The sequence below is a fragment of the Scatophagus argus genome, chromosome 7, assembly GCF_020382885.2.
Source record: "Scatophagus argus isolate fScaArg1 chromosome 7, fScaArg1.pri, whole genome shotgun sequence".
Taxonomy (NCBI): domain Eukaryota; kingdom Metazoa; phylum Chordata; class Actinopteri; family Scatophagidae; genus Scatophagus; species Scatophagus argus.
In genome coordinates, this window is record NC_058499.1 from 403,921 (window position 1) to 424,981 (window position 21,061).

At 47.2% G+C, this 21,061-nt stretch overlaps 2 protein-coding genes across 3 annotated transcripts; one reads left to right on the forward strand and one right to left on the reverse strand.

Moving 5' to 3' along the window:
* Positions 1-728: 728 nt before the first annotated feature.
* On the reverse strand, positions 729-16,893 carry tdrd12 (tudor domain containing 12). Its single transcript, XM_046393963.1, is given in 36 exon segments — positions 729-882; positions 956-1,016; positions 1,229-1,382; positions 3,520-3,633; positions 3,725-3,791; positions 4,029-4,093; positions 4,451-4,750; positions 4,831-4,979; positions 5,234-5,326; positions 6,129-6,336; positions 6,589-6,770; positions 7,045-7,126; positions 7,508-7,737; positions 8,400-8,539; positions 8,647-8,764; positions 8,890-9,018; positions 9,312-9,503; positions 9,720-9,847; positions 9,923-10,076; positions 10,208-10,393; positions 11,042-11,149; positions 11,390-11,450; positions 11,573-11,635; positions 12,377-12,456; positions 12,668-12,734; positions 12,851-12,916; positions 13,006-13,255; positions 13,443-13,620; positions 13,866-13,951; positions 14,070-14,125; positions 14,234-14,353; positions 14,609-14,745; positions 14,830-14,994; positions 15,412-15,473; positions 15,735-15,854; positions 16,243-16,893. Coding segments are annotated over 34 exon segments (4,287 nt in total). The 5' UTR covers positions 15,436-15,473; positions 15,735-15,854; positions 16,243-16,893; the 3' UTR covers positions 729-808.
* Positions 16,894-17,213: 320 nt separating this feature from the next.
* On the forward strand, positions 17,214-20,191 carry faap24 (FA core complex associated protein 24). 2 transcript variants are annotated; one of them, XM_046395259.1, is made up of 4 exons: positions 17,214-17,521; positions 18,128-18,360; positions 18,436-18,591; positions 19,692-20,191. In XM_046395259.1, exons 2-4 carry the CDS (start codon positions 18,199-18,201, stop codon positions 19,941-19,943), a joined length of 570 nt encoding a protein of 189 aa, XP_046251215.1. In that variant the 5' UTR covers positions 17,214-17,521; positions 18,128-18,198; the 3' UTR covers positions 19,944-20,191. The 2 variants fall into 2 exon arrangements, with proteins under 2 accessions (XP_046251215.1, XP_046251214.1); XM_046395258.1 differs by having other exon boundaries at positions 17,230-17,521; positions 18,218-18,360.
* The last annotated feature ends 870 nt before the right edge of the window (positions 20,192-21,061 follow it).

Here is a 21,061-nt window from a genome sequence, read left to right on the forward strand (position 1 = left end):
TGGCGTGTGTCAAAGAACATCCACTGAGTGCCAGAACCCAAAGTCAGGAGTGTTCGTGTTGCGTCCGATAGGCATGTACTGACCAGAAACAGACAACACTTTGTCAGACATCCACCCAGCACTCCTGACCGCCTCCAACAACTGCCCACTTCACTGGCCACTTAATGGGCCTTTCATATACTTAAATATTCAAGACTCCAATTAAAACTAAAAAACATATTTTCAGCTGCATCTTAAAATAAGTGAATTCCTTTAAATCTGCACTAAAAACTTTTTCCATTTATCACTTCGTATTTCCTCCAAATAGGTTTTTTCAAAAGGGGCAATAACTATTTCAAAAGTTTTGAAGTGATTAATGCAGAGTGGACAGCAGCACTGTTTAAACATCCTAATGTCCTCCAAAGCTTGAAAATGACTCCTTCTGTCCTTCAGCACAGTCTCGATGTCCATTTTGCAGCTGCTCTGCAGCTTTTTGTTCTGTTGTCTTCATCAGCAGGACGCCACAAGTTTCATCTCGTCAAACAGAGCGACAGACTGTAAAGCCCGCCGAGGGTTTGGGAGTTCTCATTTTCTGAGAGTAAAGTAAAAGAAACCGAACCGAGTTCACATCTAGTTGTCTGTTACTGCAGTAAACACTGTGTTTTTTAAACAGCCGCTAATGTTGTTTTTCCTGAAACAGGAAAGTGAAATATGAGAAATACTCCTTTAGTGTCTGGAGGAGCTCTGATGCTGATGTTACCGCTGTGAGCCTCACATATGAACAGATGACGAGCGTCAGCACAGACGTGACGCCTGACATCTTTCCCCTTCAGTCGCTCTCACTGCTGCTGTCTGACTTCACGTACCAGTTGTCCTCTCCTGTGTCCTCCACAAACCTCGGACCTGAACAGAGACATCACTGTGATGGAACGTCACTGCACTACAGATGTGGGCTTTCAGTGGCCGAGGTTTTTACCGTCTGAGGTTCTGTCTTCATCCTCTTCAAAGTGCTCCATGTCGTAACTCACAAAAATATTCTGCAAAAGCAAACAAGTCCAAGTTTTGTTTTGCCCAAATTGGGTGCAGCTCAAATGAATTCTGGAAATTCTGAAAAGCATCTTACATATATAGCAACAACAAAAACTGTCAAAACTTCTCATCAGCTCGTCATGACTTCAAAAGCAGATTTTGTGCACATGATGAGTCATCTTAACGTCTGCTGGAGACTGAACAACATGAGGTCCAGTACCTTGTTCTTCAGGAGTCTTTGCCAGTACCCCTGTTGTTGTTTGACCAGTTTGAGGACTGGCTCATTGGACTTCATTTCCCAGCAGCAGCGTTCAGGAGCGATGTTGGCGTGAAGCTCCAGGTCGGCTCTGTAGGCCCGTCCGTTCGCTCGGCCACTGAACAGCCAACAGAGAGAGAGAGAGGGTCTGTCTGATCAAACTGTTTGGTTCTGTACTGCACAGTCTCGTTCAAAGCCACTGAGTTAAACTCTCTGCTCAGGATCACCTCCCTCAAGTCCTCAGTCAGTCAGGGAGTCCATCAGAGAGCCAGCATGTCATTCAACTTTTTAAATAAAGGTTCTGGTACTGTGCACCTCGGTGCAGTGAACCCAGGTGGAAATGAAGGGCTGCAGTCCAGGAATGAGAGGAGCACCACGGCACCACGACAAGTTCTTCTCATATTAGGGAATATCATTTAGTCAGGAAGTAAAGCAACATTATGTAAAAACTGGTATTTAGTGTGATTTGGCACCCCCCACAGTTTATGCGTGCAACACCACTGTTCAACAAATCTCTGTTCATCAGATGTACAAGATAGAAACCAAACTCTATGGCATCCTAACAATGTCGTCTCAAAGCTCGTCTTCAGGTAAACATGCACACGCGGACATTTCTTTGCCATGCAGCAGTCAAAGTTTTCTACAGATCAGTGGCCTGCCAAGCTAACGTAACCTGAACTGAAGACCATGTGCTGCCAACACCTGGCTGTGACAAGCTAACAGCTAACCCTTTGAGGAAACGGGCCCGTTCTGCTGAATATTAAAAACAAGAACGTCAGCAAATCGTGAAGCAAGTACGACAACACGAGACAAAATTTAGCAGGTCAGCTAATATGACTTCCTGGTCCCACAGCAGGAAGTCCAGCTCGCCGTCTGTCTTCCAGAAGCTCTCACCAACGACTGGCCGCCAGTCTGAGATTTACTCTCGCCTGTCCTCTGGCTCGGTCACTTTCTCTCCTCCTCGGTCAGCGTCCTCTTCGGTGTCTGCTCCTCTGTCCTGATGTCCTTAGAGGCTGCTAAGCCCGGTTCTGCTGCTCTCCGCCGTGTCCTTCTCCACCCTGGATATGAAAACCATCTCCTCCTCCTCCTCCCTGCAGTCCAGCAGTGTGGCGCTCAGCTAGCTGCACTGCTAATAGAGCTAACTAGCTAACAGGAGCCGCAGCAGTTACTTTAGCAACAAGTAAACTGTCTGTCCACTGAGAAACTCACAGTCACAGAGAGGCGAGTCAGAGCAGCTGCAGGACAACCAGAAAACATTCGCTCTCCAAAACATGATCCAGTTTCAAAGCTGGGGTTCATATTATAATGCGTTTAAACGTCCTACAGCTAGATGCTGTGCCGCATTGCTCTTCAGCCACCTGAGTCAGACATCAGCCGAGACAGGAAGACAGCAGATATACTCACAGGCCTGTGAAACAATACGTTGCCTTGTTGAAGCTGATTTATACTGTGAAATGCGTTGATTTATCTGTTGCTGATGGGTTTAATCCCCACCGTGAACTCATTCAAAGGTTTAAAAACACGCCCACAGAAAGCTAACAGTTATTGCTGTTATATTTTCTGATTAGATGTTCCAAATGAATTATCATACATTCCACGACCTCCACCCAGACCCCACCACACTCAGAGCAGCAGCCGGACCCCCGCCTGGGTGACGCCTTCGAACACTGTAGTTTTTGTTAAACAGCATTCAGGGACATCGCGACGTGCCACAGTGTTAGCGAGCAGCGTGAACAGACAATTATCCGAGCCATAAATAGTTTTCTCAGCAATAAGGGTGAGGTGCTGATGACGGCTGACAGTTGTGTAATAATCATGTGACACCAAATACTGATTTTCAAACATTTTATTCCAGGCTAAAGTCACTGAGTATCTTTGGTTGTAAATGTCGTCACGGAAACGTCTGTATTTGAATGTGTGGCGTCACTACAGCAGAACAACAGCAGTGAAAACTCCTTTTCCTGACCGAACTCAAACTCATCTCTGTCTGCACTAACCCTGTGTGCCTTTGATGTGATTAAATGCCGAGCTGTAAAATGGCCTCTTCAGAAATAATGCTGAACCGTTGCTAGCTGGTCACAAACGAGCGTGTTCATTGGCTCATGTTTGTGTGCGTTTAATTCACACACAGACCGGCCATGCTAAACATGTAGCCGCTGCCGCCGGTGTAAAGTGCTCTGGATAAAGCGTCCCACTGAGTGTTGGGTGTGATGTGAAGTAAGTGAGTGACGGCGGGTGGCCTGCTCCTGACAGACCTGTAGGTGACTCTGTCAGGCAGGAAGTCACAGCGCTGACTCTCTGGGCTCGTCAGCTTCACTGTCACCATCACACAGTCGGACGTTTGGTACCAGCGCACCTGAGGGTGGAAACTGAAACACGATTTAACATCAACCTCCACTTCAAAGAAAAGGCAGTTGTGTTTCAGAGACACCAAAGTCAGAAAAACAGAAGCTGTTGTACCTTTTCGTGGAGCTGTGGTGGTCTGTCTCAGTGCAGATGGGCTGAGGGTCGTCTCTCTCAACGTCACCTGAACACAAACACAAACTGATTTACTGTGTACAGGTGACTTTGTTTCAGGCTCACTGACTGCACATCATTTAATATTGACTCATAATTTATCAGCAGCTGGACCTGACATTGAACATCTCACATGAAGGCTGATCACAGCTCTTTTTATTGAATAACGTCTCCACCGACAGGACGACAGGATGCGCCTCAGGGTCCAACTGCTAATGCTGAACAACGTGTGTGTGTGTACTGTTACCATTTCCACGGGGGCTGACAGCAGCAGTGTGGCTGATCGCAGAGGGGGGGTCTCCATCACTGCTCCTGTGGATTCAAAACCAGAAAGATTCTGTTCAGTCAGATGAAACTGAAGCCAGAGACGTTCACTTGTGTCACGGACTTGGGCTACAACCAGCAAGTGCTTCCATCATCCATTAGCTTGTCCATCATTTTCTTGATTAACTGGCCCATAAAACATCAGAACAGCTCATGATCACATCAGCTTTGTCCACAACTCAAAGACATTCAGTTTACTGTCAAACCAGTTACTGATTTTACATATTTACATTTTAACAAATGCCTCAATTTACTGTCTATTAAAATAGCAACTTAGATTTGATGTTTAATCAATCAATCAACTAATCTTGACAGCTCTAATTTCAGATGTATTTTCTGATGTGTGGTGTGCTGATCGTCCAGCTCCTCTGTGAAGATACCAACCTCATCATCTGCTCAGCTGACTCCAGGTCAGCCCTGGGGCGGTTTGTCCATCCGGCAGCTGCCTTGTTGGTCCACAGGACTTTCTGGTCACACTCTGGACTCGAGCGGGGATCAGCCACTGGTGCTGCTGCCGGGCTGAGCGGTGGTTCAAAGTGAGGGAGGGCAGCCAGCCCACTGACCTTGGTCGATCGGAAGGCTTTGGCCAGGACTTCCTCCTCAGATTTGATCCGGACCTCCAAAGAGGGCAGACCGTTTCCCGAGCTACAAACCACATGACGCTTCACTTATCAGAGCCAAAGTGGACATGTTAGTCCACTGCTTAGCATAGTGTGCTTCCTTACCCGCAAGGGTGACCCTGCTCCTGGAAGAGCGCCCTCAGCAGGTCCACGTGCTCTGGGTTGCTGACTCCCATCCCAGTGTTCAGGATCTCTGACTGCACGCTGTATTCATTGATCACACTTCTCATACCTGGCACCTGAATGACACGAACCTTGACAACAGCAGCAGGAAACATCGAGTTAAAGCAGTCAAACAGACTCTGTGACACCAAACTCTTTAATTTGATTATTACACAGACAGGAAGCCCCCTGACAAAATCATCAACTTTGGGCCCTTTGGCAAAACCTTACACTGTAAAACTGACACTGCAGCAAGGAAAGTTATAACCCGTTTTAATTCGGACACTTTATTCATCCATCAGGTACATGCTGATGAAGACGTGATGACTGACAGGTCAACACCTACCATGGGATCAACAAAGATGGTGTTTCCCAGACTGAAAACCACTTTGGCTCGGTGCTGCAGACCTCGGATCTTCTGGCTCAGCGCTCTGGTCACCTGTGAGCCAAAATCAATCACGTGGCTGCTTCTGACACCTGCAGACTGAACACTTAGTGACTCTGAGCTCTATCTGTTAAATTCAGATTTAAAACCATTTTCCCCGCTGAAATAAAACTGAAAATTATCAGCATTCAGTCAGAATGCACTCAAGTTCATAAAACCTGGTTACCTCACTCTACTTTTCCACTTCTCATTTGTTATGGTTTGTAGTTCTGTTCAGCTCAACTGGCCTCATGAAGCCGACGCACAGCATTTCTACCTCCACTAATCACAAGTTCTCCAAGTGCAGCAGATTAATCCGAATCACAAAAAGTTTGCAGGCTACTTTGAGGTGATCAGCCGCCTGTCACATGTGTTGATGGAGCCTGGAGCCAATTTCAGATTGTGTTATTGATGTGTAGCTTGACAAAAACACACGGAAATGAAAAAAATCATACTAGAAACTGCTGACATATTAAATAATTCACTAAACTAAATATCTCACAAATTAGGGTACAAATAAAAATACAACACTGCAATAAAGTGGAAGTATGTCATGGTAAATGTTACAGTATTACCCAATCACATGTAAGACCAACTTCATGACTTTCTCATGTTGATTTGAGCTCCGACTAACATGATCTCACAGACTGAGCTGAGCTCCAGCATCAGCAGGAGGCCCAGATCCTCTGACCACCAGCAGGCCAAAGGCCAATCAAGTTCCAGTGGGAGGAACCAGGAGCCAGTAGAAAGAGGATTTGCAATGGTTGGCAATGTGTCTGTGTGTGTGTGAGAGCAAAGTGTGGAGGGGAGAGGAAACCTTAGGGTGCCAGTCAGTCTCGGCATCAGCCGGTTTGACCCGGCAGACGATGATCTCGATGGCCTGTTCGGGCAGGGACTGAAACTGCTGCGGCAGCTGGAGGATCTGATGCGATTTCACCTCCTCCTCTTTTCCCACGTCAATAAACCAAACAAAGACGCTGAAAAAGAGGAGACCACTTCTGTCTGGCACCGACAAGACCTTCACCCTGCCACAGGGAGCACACAGGTACATTAGAGACTTTCACCTGTGGAGTTCCAGTCTAGACTCAAGTCACAAGTTAGATCAATTTCAGTTTGGAAACCAGTAAGAAATTTACATGAAACAAATGGTAGCCTGATAACTAAGCACCAGCCTCAGTTACAAAGACACTAACAGAATGTTACTGCTCTGCTCCACTAACAAACAGTTCATAAAAGGCGCTGGAGCAGATCTCCTGCAGTTGTGCTTCAGGTCCGACCTGTGGATGACGTTGTCCTCCTGCACGGCGTACAGGCCTCCCACCAGTACGTCCGGGGCTCCAGGTTTCTTGTCAGCGTAGTAAGAAGTCATCTCAGCTGCCATGTTCTGAAAACCACTGTCATCCTTCCCGACAATACGACCATAGAATACTGAGGCCGTCTTAACGTGGAGAGGTACGACCTGGAAATCAGACACAAGCGTCGGATCATCGCACACCAGCGGGATTCCGTGCTCATCAGGGGTGATAAGCATTCACACAGTGGTTCAGTGCCTCGTTCAAGACACTTTGAAACGTAGACCGCAGGGGTCAAGGAACGAACCACTGACATTCTGATTGGTGGACCACCGTGGTACCTCCTGAGCCACAGCCGCCCAAATTTACATAACTAGACAACAATGTGATTGATTCTTCACAAACACCATTTTATGTGTCCTGTCTATTGAGCGGTTTCACCTCGATGACTCCTGAAGCAGGAAGTGCCGAATGATCCAGGTGAGAAATTATTCTGTGGCGGTCGGGACACACACCGCGGTCTCTGTCAAACAGATGACACACAACCACACAGTGAGGCTCAGTTTATCATTCATTCAACATCAACTCAAATCAGTCCTGAAGCCATTTTGTTCAGAGAGGGCAGACGAGGGGAAGTGGATTTGAACCACAACACTCGTCTAAAAAACGTGTGAATATTTTAACTCCCTCAGTAAGTCGACAGCAGCTCAGAGCAGCTCCTCAAAATCCGAAGACAGAGTCGACAACACTATCTCAGTTATTTTCCATTAATCAATCGTTCAATCTCCAAAACGGGAAATCACAAATTTCTCAGAGCCCAAAATGTTACACCGTTACAGATGACAGACTATGGATTAAAGACGGATGGACGTTGAGGCTCAACACACAGCAGGTAATCACAGACCTGCAGACTCCAAAGCTCTTCAGGTAGTTGCAGAGAGGCCGGTTGGTCTTCTGGTCCTCCCGGGCCACATGGACACCCCGGGCGAAGGACAGCAGCTCAGGGGGGAGCGGGGCGTCGGTTCGTACCAGGTAACGCAGAACCCCGACCACATGACGAGCGTTCTCCTCAGAGATCAGCAGCACTGACCTGGTGAGGCGAGGGCAGCTCTGCGTCTGATCCTGGGAGGGAAGCTTGGAAAAGAAGCCACAGAAATCAGAGAGCTTTAAAGAGGTACTGCACACCTAAACATCCTTGAGGTCAACTGAAATGTAACACTGGATGGCGGAGAAACCCGTCAGTGCTGCTGTTTATGGCAACATCAACCTTTCAAACCTTCCTGACCCTCATCAGGTCACTGCTGACACACAGTCAACTGTACGTCGTGAAATCTGTGTTTCAAGGAGGAACGATTTTCCTTCTGCATCAGCAGGATGGAAGCACTGTTGGCGTCCTCCTTGGCTGAGAAGTAATGTCAGCTAGCTTAGCTAGCCAGCCTCTAATGATTCCTTCTGAACCATAACATGCAAAGAAAATAGTTCCCACATGAAACTGTCAACAGCAAGGTCTGTGGATTATCATGAGTAACCAGGTTTGTGCCATTTAGTTTCATTATACTGGACAGGAGGCAGACATCACTTCAGCTGATATCTCAAAAAACCCTGCAAATCACACCAAAACTCTCCAGACAGAAAAACAGCACTACAGGAAGAAGAGACATACTGTTGGGTTTCTTTTGATTTTTGGGTGAACTGTGCCTTTAACCATAACTGTCAGCAGGAAACATAAATACCGAATGTGTGCTTCTGTTCACGCACTGATCACCCAGGAGCTCATCTTAGCTGCCTGTTCTTACTCGTTCAGAAAGGTTCCTGAAGTTCTCGGCCATGCAGAAGAGTCGGCTGCCGAAAACTCTGGGGGAAGCAGGGAAGCCATAGTGGACGACACATGTGGCGTCTCTGATTCCCAGACACTTCAGGCACTCGTTGGTGGTCACTGGAGGTCAAAGGTAAAACACAAGAAAAATGAAAAAGACAGAAGCACCATTTATGTTCAGAGAGGGGATTCACAGGAAGTGTTTACTGCTGACACACAGAGTTTACCCAGAATAACGTGAGTGCCGGGGCTGATGTCTCTCCTCCACTGCTGGATGACAAAGTCAAACTGGTGAGTTAACCCCTCGTGGCTCCTGAGGCAGAAAGCTGATTTGTTGCTCACAGCCTGAAGATGAGAAAAGACTCTGTCAGATTCAACTCATCAGTACAACACATTACAGTACACGCTATACTGTGCAGTATTACACGCAGTATAATGTGCAGTATACTGTAACCGAGCCGTCGTTTCACCTTGAACACATCTTCCACCTCCTGAGCGGAGTTGGCTACAATCAGAGTCTTCTGGCCTACGCTGGGATTGAAATCCAACGCACCCAGCAGGATGGACATCTTGCTGCTCTCGAGAGTCATGAGGATGATCTGTGAGAAGACAAAATGGAAGTCTCGTCACCAGAACATTCAGCTGAACATGAGGACACATTTGATATCTAGAGCAGATCATTCAAACCTAAAAACACCTGCAGGTATTCAGACATTTGGGAGGAATTCACAGTGAAATGAAGGGTCGGCTTAAAATACACATCTTCATTAGTTTATCATATAATGTGTTTAAGAGGATCAAGTCAGTTTTTTTCAGTTTTAATCTGAGTGACATCTTGGGCACATCTTAAATTAAAACAGACTTTCTTTTAAGTGTTTTCATTGAGACTGACCTGCTGAACGTCACCATAGAGAGCCGCCTCCTCAGGGACACTCATGACGATGCAGGGGTACGGCATGTGATTGACCAACAACCCGTCCATGTCACTGGTCCATCTTTTGGACACGGCAACGAGCTGCCGAGGACAGGAAGCTTTCTCCTCGCTGGAGGTCACCTTTTGGAAATGCTGCAAGATGGTCGCCATCTGACAGGAGAGTTTTACAACACAATTATGAATTAATCCTCCATGTCTTAATGTTACTAAATTGTAAAACTTTTCTTCTAAAATGTAGCAGGAGCTGACAGAGCAGACAGTTTCTATTGGCTGCCCCGTCTGCCCACATCGCAGAATCTCCAGCCGCCTGTTAGCAGCTACGGCAGCTCAGAAGCTGCTGAGTGAGGACGAGGAGCAGAATGTCACCTGGTCAGGAGCCAGAGTGAAGAGCTTGTCAGCCTCGTCCAGCACCAGGTGGTACAGACGCAGGAACAGGAAGCAGTGGCAGGGCAGCAGGCGCACCAAAGTGAAGGGAGTGGTCACTAACAGCAGGCCTGGCCAAACATTAAAAAACACAACATGATTGGCTGGACATTTTTCATAATCGGCTGACCAGTAGCCTTGCTCACAGTTTTTGGGGATTCTGACAGCCTTGGCCTCGTCTTTGCCGACGCCCAGCAGTGCGATACCAGGGTGGAGGGTGGGGGCGACTTTCATCTCCAGCAGGAGGTCATACACCATGTGAACCTTCTCCCAGCCAGGACACAGCAGCACCGCCACAGGCTGCACACAAATACATGAACACAGCAGTGACAAGCTGTCCTCTGGAAACAAGCCAGTCACACACCTGGTGGTGCGTGTTGTCATCAGAATCGGATGAGGAAGCCTTTCACCCAACGTTACGGTGTACTCACCCCTCTGCTGGTGGTGGAGGAGGAGAAGACGGAGTTGAGCAGGATGTGGGTGAGGAGCGGGGCGAGGTAGCCGAGCGGCTGCTCGGCGTCATGTGAGACGATGAAAGTGTTGCATCCCCGAGCCACAGCTGGCCAGCTGTAACGCTCAGCTGGAGACAGAGTGTCGCGCTGCATTCTCCGCAACACCTGGAGACAGGTGCTAAGTCAAACTGGACACGCATTGACTTTCAGTGAGAGTAAACACTTGGACAAACTGTCACAGATCTGCATCCAGGTGCTACTGTGAAGCCTGAGCTGCCTCACCGAGCTGTGGACAGGTGGGCTCAATCCACCCACTTTCTACTGTGTTGTGTCTCTGATGAGATGCTAACTGTGCGATTTGAAGCCCCTCTGGGTAGAATGTAAAACTAAAATTAGGAGCCTGACATAAAAGCATCAGATAACAGACTGATGACTGTTTCACTTCTTCATGTCCTCTTCTTCTGAAACCTTTAAGATTAACTTTTAATACGTTTACTGTCCAGGTGGAGAAGAATAATCACTGTGGCAACAAAATTCATTTTATCTGCAGGGTTTTTCAGAAATTTTGCAGCTTGTGTATGTTCTGTCATAATTTTCCAGGTAAAATTCATATTTTTAATTGTCAAACTGGAACTTAACAGTAAGAGTAAAACTTATGAAACGAGATCTTTTCAACCAAACCTGCGAGTGTGTACAGTGTGTGTGTGTGTGTATACACCTGGGCAGGTCACCAGTTCATCACGGGGCTCATTCACACTCACATGCACACCTCCAGGCAGTTCAGATGAGTGTCAGAACAGAGCTTGAGTTTACCCAGCAGAGAGCTTTAACAATGGGGGCGTCATCCAGGCTGCTGCAGGGCTCCACTGGGAGGGCGGCGTGCACCAGAACCCCAGAGCTCCTGGGATCAGCGGGAACCGCCTACGGACAGGCAGGGAGCACAGAGCAAATGAACAACCGGTCTGGAACCTGTGGGCTCCTTTAACGTGAAACCGTTCTGATGGGGCAGGAAGGGGCAGAGATGGAAACGTCTCCTACGTATTAATCAAAGTTTCCTAAGGCCAACATCGTACCGATGCGTATTCACCACCACGACAGTCAAAACCAGGCAGCAACAACCTTCAGACACTCAGACTCTGAAACAGTTTAGGGAGGACGTACCACAGAGTCTGCAGGGTCGGAATCAGGGTTCAGAGGTTCTGGGTTCAGCCACTCCAGAAGACTGCAGCAGACACCACAGTCGGATATCATTTCTATTAGACAGCGTTTACCCTCAAAATACTGGAAAATACGACTCCTGTCCTGTCCGTCTGTCCATCTTGTCAGTCATGTCCTTCCTCTCACCGTGAACAGGTCTGGTCCTCCTTGTTCCTCCATGTCTTCTCTTCCTCAGCTGATGCTAAACTGCTGGACAACAGAGACAGAGTGAAGACGGTCTCACATGAGCCTCACATGTTCACACTGACTGGAGTCATGCTGTTACTGATGCCGGTTGATGTGTGGCAGAACATCTGGATGGACCTCGTCTCCTCCTCCTCCTCACTGCTTTCATGAACACATGCACTTTTTCCACTAATTGCAAGAACGAAGTTACTGATAGCAGCTGTTCAGATCACTTAACATGGAGCAAAAGATTCTCACTTCCCTGCATGTTGTTACAGACTCACTGTTGTATGAAAGTATTAAACACACACAGAAAATATTTCATGTACATACAGAGCAGCAGCTCTCATACACAGACTGCAGATTATGATGATGAAGTTTTAATCCCAGTAAGTGAAAAAAGTGAGAATCATTTTAAAGGCCTGTTCAGATGGGATTCCTGTGTGGTTCTTCCTTCACGCCCACCACAGAAATAACTGCAGTCCGACCAACCTGCTGTGTCCCAGTTCACTCACTGGTGTATTTTCATTCAACTAAAAATCACAGGACTCATTTGAGCCCGAAGAAAAGTTAAACCTGTGGTGATTAGGGCATGATTACGAGTTATGGCTATGAGAAGCACAACGCTTTAAATGCTGCCCTGAATGATGAATTAAGGCACCGAGGAGCTCTGTGGTTATACAATTCCCACCTCCCCCCTGTAACCTGAACGCATCTGAACGAGGCTTCAGTGAACCGGCTTGCTGAATGTGTGCTGCAGCGTACACTTCCTGTCTTGTGCAGGTGCTGGAGGCAGCAGTCATCTCTTCAGGCTGACAGTCTTTTAGCTCTTCATTATCACTGATCTGAAAACAAAAAAAAAAAAAAAAAAGAGGCTTTTGGTTTCTAATGTGTGATTCAGAAAGTTTAGACCAACCTGTACGTGTGAAATACAGTGTGAAACACTTGGAGCATCTCCAGCTACAGCGAGCTGTAGACATAGGAGTTCAGACCCCTGTGGAGTTCATCTAAAGCCATGTGAGTGCATTAGAACGTGTGTAGAAAGCTGCTCCAGACCTCCTGTTTTCTCACACTGGGAGCTTCCGGCTGGCAGCTGCTGCCGGGATTCAGAAACTTCAGGAACCTGAGGGGTACAGGTAGTGCTGTCAGTATCACCCCTTCAAAAGAACATATGACGCCTGCTGTTGGTTTCAGCCAATCACACGAGAGGTCCTGCATGTGGTCAAGATGAACTCTCACCTGAACAGACTGAGGTCTTTGGTGAGAGCTGCAGCCAGAGACGAGTCAGTGTCCTCTGAGGAGTCACTGAACACGAGAACAGGTCAGATCCAAAAACAAAGACAAAATTCACGCTTAGTCGTTTCTCTGCTGAACTGGACCAAAGGTGTGCTCACCTGTCTACAGCTACAGAATCGGAGCCCTTCTCTGGTTGGCAGCCTAGATACAGCTGTTCTTCTGTGACCTCTGACCTGCTGCCTTCAGATGTCTTCAGCTCGTGTCGTTGGCTCTAAAGCAGCACAGAGGTCAGAGGTGAGGAGGCGTGGATGTTGGCTGGAGAACTGACAGGAACACAGTGAGCACAGCTGCTGACCTGAAGCGTCGGGGCAGCCGTCAGCCCATCACATCCTCCGGTGGCAGCCAGACCTTGTGACATAACTGATTAAACCAAATTAGAAAAGACTGACAACACTGTTTCCCTTCTTACTCACCTTAAATCTGGAAACACTCAAACGTCACACATAACAGATCACTTCCTGCAGCCGCTGACTTAGAACCGGATTTTAGTTTGGTCTGAATGCGAGTCTACACATTCAGGTGTGTGTGTGTTTACCGGGGGCTGGTTGTGCTTGTGCGACCGGCTTGTCTGAGGTTGTGCAGACAATCTGCTTTAAGATGCTGGACGACAACATAACAGGAAACTGATCCACCTCATCCAGCCCGCTGCCATCAGCTGACTCTCTGACATACAAAGCAAACTTCTTGGCCACCAGATCGTCGTTCACACAAATCTGAAAAAGGTCCAACATTCTGGTGACTCCTTTGTCAAGCTGCGATAACAAACCGAACAAAGAAATGGAAGCGAAAACAACACAATAAGCAAAAAATGTCAAACGAAAGCAGGAACGAAGGGGCGGGCTGGTGAAACCTGGATGAAGATTAAAATGCTAATTCGTCAAGGGTGTTTTAAGAGGACACACCATGGTGATCTGTAGTCCTGTCTGTGTGCAAGCTAAAAGACTCTGAATGAGCTCACCTTGACGTTCCTCACTGTCAGGTAGAGCTCAACCGCAGTGGAGTCTGACCCAGATTCCAGCACCACAGCTTCTGTCCAGGTCGACACTGATGGGAGGAAACAAACTTTCAAACGTGTTTTAACATCAGTGTGAACACACACCAAATGTTGCTTTTAAGTGAAGTCTGGAGACAAACAGTAGCACACAGCTGCCATGTTGGTCACCTTGCAGAAGGTTGTGCAGGTACAGCGTAGCAGAACTGTCCCACTGAGTGGCCGGACTGCAGGGGAAAACACGAGTCAAACTGCTGTCACAGCACAGACATGAAGCAGGGACATGTGTGTGTGTGTGTGTGTGTGTGTGTGTGTGTGTGTGCTAACTGTCTTACATGAGCTCTGCCTTCTCCTCATAGACAGACACTCGCAGGGTTGTGGGTTTGATCCCCGCCAGGTGGAACCTCCTCATCCAGAAAGGCAGCTGAAGAAAGTTCTGCACAGCGACTCGGATCCTTGCCACACCAAGACACCAACACAACACAAAAGATGCGCGCGCGCGTGCGCACACACACACCCACACACACAAATATTAAACATCTCTCGGGTCTGCAAACTGTTTCAGTTTTACTGCACCACCAAAACTTTACCAAAAAGCAGTTAAAACATGGAGTAAAATATCTACTCATCAAAGTATTCCTGCATTTGCTCTAATTTAATAAAATGTGGTGATCCAGTAATGTGGAAGACTGGTACTGTTCTGGTCTTACTGGTCTGAGGAGACAACCAGCCGTTCTCCGTGGTCCACCAGGAGGCAGCGAGCCTGGCAGGACACCGAGTCCGTAATGAGCGACTCTACCACAGCCCGACACCACGACTTCAACACCGGCCAGTACACCACACACACCTGAGGGGAATACAGGAACAAACACAACCAGTCTACCCGCAATCCAAAAACACCTGGGCCAGGTGTGTCCAGCATCGGTCTTACCTGTCCGTCCGCTAACGATGTGGGCTTCAGCCTCCGCAGGTCCTGGCTGACGTCATTGTAGAAGAGGTTCATCTGAGTCAGCAGATTGTTGTACCGTCCTGTGGTGGCCGCGTCAACGCCGGCACCCTGAACAACCCGCCCCCAGAGGCAAGACGGATTCTCAACCTGCAGAGGACGAACCAGCCCAGAGCCAGATCCGGATTCACACTCCTGTCCTGTGCTCGTCTTGATCATGGCTCACAACAAACTCAGATTAAAGTCAAAACGATCTAATCCAGACACACATTCGCCAGATGGAGTTTACAGGATGGATTCAGGGGAGGTTCACAGATTAATTTTGTCATGACATTTAAAACCTGCATTTAAGAAAATTATACAAGCAATATTCCAACCTCATAAAATAACTTTACAGAACAGAGTTTCAAAATCACCAAAAACATGACAAAAACTACCCCGGAAACCACGCGATATCCATCTTTATTCACAAAAACCTCCACAACTTTTCTTAATGCTGACCGTCAAATCAACGTTTTCTTAACGTTAGCTAACGTTAGTTTCAGTGAGAGAAAGAAGCTCGCTTACCTTCACAATTGATATTTTCAGCATAGTGTGAGTCCGTCGGTTCGTCTTCAAGGCTACCAACACTGCAGGGAAATGCAACAAGTTCACCGCTGAGGGAAGAGGATGAACTTAAAAGGCGGACTGAGGTCCACATGCTGAGCCTCCGACCCATTTGCGCCTGTCTGCTAACGTTATCGTTAGCTCGCTTAGGTTCGCTGAAACGTACAACTAAAAACGTAGCAAAACGAGGCAGAATTTGGCAAGTGACTATTTACATAATATTTTGAATTTCTTCTGTCTGCTTTGCTCCTAATAAAACCTGTAAAACGTAGCGATACGGTTACCTGTGTGCGAGTCTCTGAACGGGCCCAGCCGGTGACTCGGCGTAACAGACGAAAATGGCGGCGTGACGTCACGTCATTCTGATCGCGACCGTTAGAGGGCGCTGTGAAGAGCGCAGTTACCTTCGAGGCGAAAGGGTGGTTCTGATATTCTCTTTTCCAACAAAGCTCCCACATTTTATTCAGTTTAGCTTTGAGTAAAGCCAGAAAGCCCAGCACAACAGAAACAATTATAATTAACTTATTGTGCCTGCCACCATTTTATTTAAACGAGCAAGCTGCCATAAAACCCAAAGGTCGAAGTAGTTAGCAATTTGATTCAACAGGTGAAAGTGTGCCAAGTTGTAAACTAGCCCCATCTGGCCTGAGTGTTCTGCCTTTATAGTCCGGTCACAGTGCTGTGGTTTATATAAACTGACATGAACTGAACAAAACTTGAAATACAGCCCATCTCAGTGTCTAATGTCAATGCATGCAGAGTGACAGTGCTAACATGCTAACCTATGTTCACCATCATAGTTTAGCATGTTAGCACGCAGACATTTGCTAACAATCGATGACTGCGCTGTACTGCTGATGGTGTTGTTAGTTTTCCGGGTATTTGGTGACAGATAAAGTAAATTAAGCTTCAACTTGATGATGGTGCTGGATGAAAAGCTAAGCGATCACCACTACAGTTCATCCTGAAAGGAACATGTCTAAATCTAAAATAGTGAGATTTTGGCCATCAATGCAAGCTTGTTTTATTTTTCTCAGAACCATAGAAGTCAATCACATGGTGGCTTTCCAAGAAAAGCCAGATGACCAGCTGGAGTCACCCACACATCAAAGATCAGTGCATCATTTCATTGCAGTCTGTTCAGTGAAAAGATAAATCAAGCTGAAAAGCTCTTCCTGTTGCTCGTGTTGCTGATGCATGATGAAGTCGTCCCATTGCTCCACAACACTGGAGTCTGTGGCTAGTGTCACTGCCTCTGGTGTGGTCAGCTTTGTCAGCAGCATCAGCAGCATCAGCAGCATCTACGTGGCCTCCACCTCAGGCGTGGACATCAGGGGGTCGGGATTTAAACCTCCTGGAGCCCAGTGATGGCCGTCGGGAGCTTTGGCGACAACAGAGCTCAGCCTCAACATCCCCACATTCGTGCCACTTTAAACTCACATCAAACAGTACCACATATTTGATGCTGTTATGTGGACAGTCTGTGGACTGTCAAGGACCTCTGCATTCACTGTGATACAGAATCTGGTCATCGCTGTGACCAGTGCCTGGAGAAAACAAAAATGTACCAAAATCCATTACAAACATTTAAATAAAGTTTAAAGAGTATTTTGCTAACTGATCACATCACTGTCAGTCAAAGTAAATATGTTATCACATTTGGCCAAACAGCCCAACGAACTTCTCGCTGAGAGCACTCAGGTGCACAGGTGAACAGCGCTGTTGTGATTGGTTGTTTCTGTTTGTGTGGCTCGTGTGCTGCCGACGGGGGGCGACAAAGAGACATCTGCGTCTCACCTACACCACCACAAGCCTGAAGACGAAGAAGACATTTAGCCGTGTTGGAGGCAGCAAACCACAGGGCAGGCGTTTTGTTGTCGATCGTGTGAACACTTGGGCAGCTGTTTTTCTACACACATCATGCTGAAAGAGTTTAAACCTTAAGACGCTTCAACGCCGTTTAGCTTCATGGAGACGAACGCGGCTGTTGCACTGAATGCGGTTCCTCCGGACGGACACGTTATTGCCAGCGACAAGTGGAGAAACTCGTCACTTATTCAAAGTTTGAAGGGTAAAAAAGTATTTTATTGAAACAGTTAAATAAAAGCATTTCACCTTGTAACATTAGCTAGCCTATGCTCCGTTTCTAGTACACGGAGAAAACAAAGTGTACCAGACTCCATCAAAATATCGATATGTAAGTTTGTTTCCCTTAAGAATAAATAAATAAGCTTTAAGAACATGCACCATCTGTCCAGAACAGCCCAGTCTGTGATTCGGCTCAGGTGTCGGCAAATGAAATTTGTCTTTTAAAAAGTAAAGTAACAAGTTTCACCTCAGGCTGCTAACCAGTGTTTCAGTTACTGTTTGATAAAAGAAGGATTTGATCAAAGCCGATATGAAGGTGTCCATTAAAGTGTCTGAAGTTAGTGCTCACAATTACAAGATACGAGGTACGAGATAGGTTTATTTGTCACACACACAATCGTACACGGTGCAATGTGCAGTGAAATTCTCTATGTCCCTGCTACCAACTCAAAAATGCCTGAAATTCACTCCTCTGGTGTAAACATTTTCTCTTCTTTCGTATCAAAGTACATATATTTGTGTTTTGGACTGTTAAAAAGAGTAGTTTTAAATGTGTCAGCTTGTGATAAAGTAATTGTGCTTTTTCTAGGGTCAGACAGTTGAGATAAAGACAGGAACTGTTTTAGTGTGCCAGCTCCCGAATGCACCCTGTCTCTCAGCATGTGTACCTGTGCTGCAGGTGGAGGTGTGAAAATCCTCTTTGAGAGTGCGCTTGGCGTGGCAGATTTCCACCTGCCCAACAAAAGCTGCGTCCTCTATGTGTCCGAGTGCGATATCATAGCAGGAAGTGCCTACAAGAGGAAACTGGTTCGCTACCGGAATGTGAGTAAAGTGAGCGTCCCTGAACGCCTCTCCGCTGTTGAGCCTGATGTGAGCCGTGTCCGTCCTGTTTTGCAGAGTGGCAGCAGCTTCCAGGAGCTGGTGCTGGTGGAGACGACTCGACTCAGTGAGCAGTACTTCTCTGCTGTGCAGCGGTTTGTGGTGTTCGACCTGGGCCTGACTCTGCTGCCGGTCAGCGGGCAGACCGACGCCTCTCAGCTCATCACTCAGATTGTGAGTACTGAGGGTCGGGGTCAGATATGTGCGGTTTTTCGGTCGCAGCTTTTCCCCGTTAAGCTGATAATTGAATTTTCAGAACATCAGTGAGTCTTTATATCATCAGTCGCTGTCTGCCCAGCATGTGTCTCAGAGCAGGGACGTCTTCATTGCACCTTTTATACTTGCCTGTGTCAGGTTACCCTGTGGTGATTTATGCTGTCTTTTCAACCAGCGGCTCAGAGGTCGACTGATGGATTTTCAGAGGCAACAGCGATGGTTTGTAGCAGGAAAAAGCTAATTGCTTGAAATCACTCAGTATCAACCTCGCAAAAAATTAGTGAACATCTGAGTCACAGTTATTAATGAACAAACTCAGAACTGATCAAACTGACTTTAAAAACTCAATTTTTATTTTGGGGATGTTTTACCTCAGAGTGAGTAGTTCCTGGTGGAGGCTGCTATCAGAGCCGATTAACAGGTCCACCCGTGTGGCTCTGATTGGCCCTCTTTTGGGAAGTCCAGCCCTGTTCGGTTCCTTTACGATGTCGTTCAGATCGGTATGTTGTGGGACACCAGCTGGGGAGGAGCAGGCAGAAGTTTTACCTTCACTCTGTCAGCCTTTTTGCAACGGTTTAGGCCCATGTTCTCCCTAGAGTAGAGCAGTAATATGTTATACAATGCAGGTCCTGTTATCCCAGTATCATTTTCAGTTCTGTCCTCAGTTGTCAGAAGATAAAATGGATCCTGATGTTTCCAGAGTTTAAAATCGAGTCTCACTGTAAAGTATTCTGTTATTGATCATTTTGAATGTAAGCCTTCAAATTGATGCATCTGCTACTCAAACCTTAGTTTGACCTTAATGTGTTAAATACGGAGCCTTTTTACACCCTCTGTTAGCCCGTCACATGCAGGTCCAGGATCAGTGGAAGCAGGCTGCTCTGTGAGAAAAGGCCCAGTTTGTCTGAAGTCAGGTGAACCCGGCATTAGCGCTCAGCTCATAGCCGTCAACACATTCTGGTTGCTGTTGCTGCTGAGGTAACGCAGCCTGCAGGTTGACAGTGAACCCCTCGTAACACTTTATGTCTGATCTTCCATCCTGCTGTGAATGTTTCCAGGTTCACGGGGACGGCAGGGAGAACCCCTTCAGGAGGAGGAGTTCCTTAAGGCTCTTGGACCCTCTGGTCCTGGCTCTGGTCCAGCAGGTCCCAGGGGTCGGCAGGGTCAAAGCTCTGGCCCTGCTGCAGCACTTCTCCAGCATCCAGCAGCTCTGCAATGCAACCCCCGCCGAGCTGGAGTCCATCGTGGGATCAGCTGCAGCTCAGCAAATCCACAGCTTCTTCCACAAAGCCACTGCAGCTGCTACCTGAAGGCTGCCCTCCGGCTCCGGTTCAGCTCGGTCGCACGCTGACTGCTAAGACGTCAGACTCTGCAGTGTTTTGATGAGTGTACTGACTTAAAGAATGTGCATTTGTTTACTACTGACTGTGTGAGCAGACAGGTTTAAGAGACATCAGTCTGAGCCAATCAACAGAGAGCTCAGACAGTGGCTTTGGTTTGGTGATTGGTTTTATTTTTGCACTGCACAATAAAGAAAAATCAGACATTTGTAGCATCAGTTCTTCGGCTTTAATTCTCCTGTCTGTTCTCCAGAGTGTTGAGCACCATTTCTCTACCTGAATGATTGCCCTCAGATTTCAGCAGGCGGAGAAAACTTCTGACTGGACCACAGAAGCAGACTGATGTGTTTCTCTGTCGCCCTCACCAGCCAAATTTTAAGTGGAGTTTAAGTAAACCTTCAAAATACACACAGAGCTGCTCAGTGACAGCAGACGAAGTGCTGCTCCTGTAACCTGCCTCAGCACCAGGCTGTGGAGTTTATGTTAAAGGGAAACTTTGGTAACTTTCAGCCTGCACACTTTGTCTGTGTGTGAGCGACTAATGGGACAACAGTCTTTGAAACTGGTCCAGTAGGGAAAGCAGAGCACTGCAGCCAGCTGCCGTCTGACATCATCTCAGGGAGGATCTCTACACAGAGAGACTTTTAAAGAGGAAAAAAGACCTGGCCTAGAGTTTGAAGAAGCGGCTTGTGACTGGAGGGTCGCCTGTTCGATTCACTCCCTGGAGGGAAAAAAAAATTACCCAGCTGATGTGCCCTTGAGCAAGGTACAGTGGCAGCCTCGTACCTCGTAATAAAACCTTCCTGAAGAGAAACTTTGCTTTGCTAAGACACAACTACAATCAGCTATCGGGCTCCCTTACTGTGGAGCCAGTTGCTAATGTGGGTTCGAAAGGCGAACGCCACCTCCACCGTTAAGACCAGACTTAAAACCTTCCTGTTTAGTAAAGCGTACAGTTAGCCTCAAACAAAGTGTGTAGGGCTGATAGCCATAGTTACAGTCACTTCTTGACAGACAGCCACAGGTAGAACAGGTGTGACTAACTGTTCAGGCCCTTCAGTTTGGTTCCAGTGCAGACGTCACAGGGA

Bases quoted from the DNA above. Each gene is read 5' to 3' on its own strand.
- faap24 (XM_046395258.1), top strand. From the start codon at position 17,419: ATGGAGACGAACGCGGCTGTTGCACTGAATGCGGTTCCTCCGGACGGA. The intron at 18,361-18,435 runs GTGAGTAAAGTG...CCTGTTTTGCAG, and splicing joins AACTGGTTCGCTACCGGAAT to AGTGGCAGCAGCTTCCAGGA. The intron at 18,592-19,691 runs GTGAGTACTGAG...GAATGTTTCCAG, and splicing joins CTCAGCTCATCACTCAGATT to GTTCACGGGGACGGCAGGGA.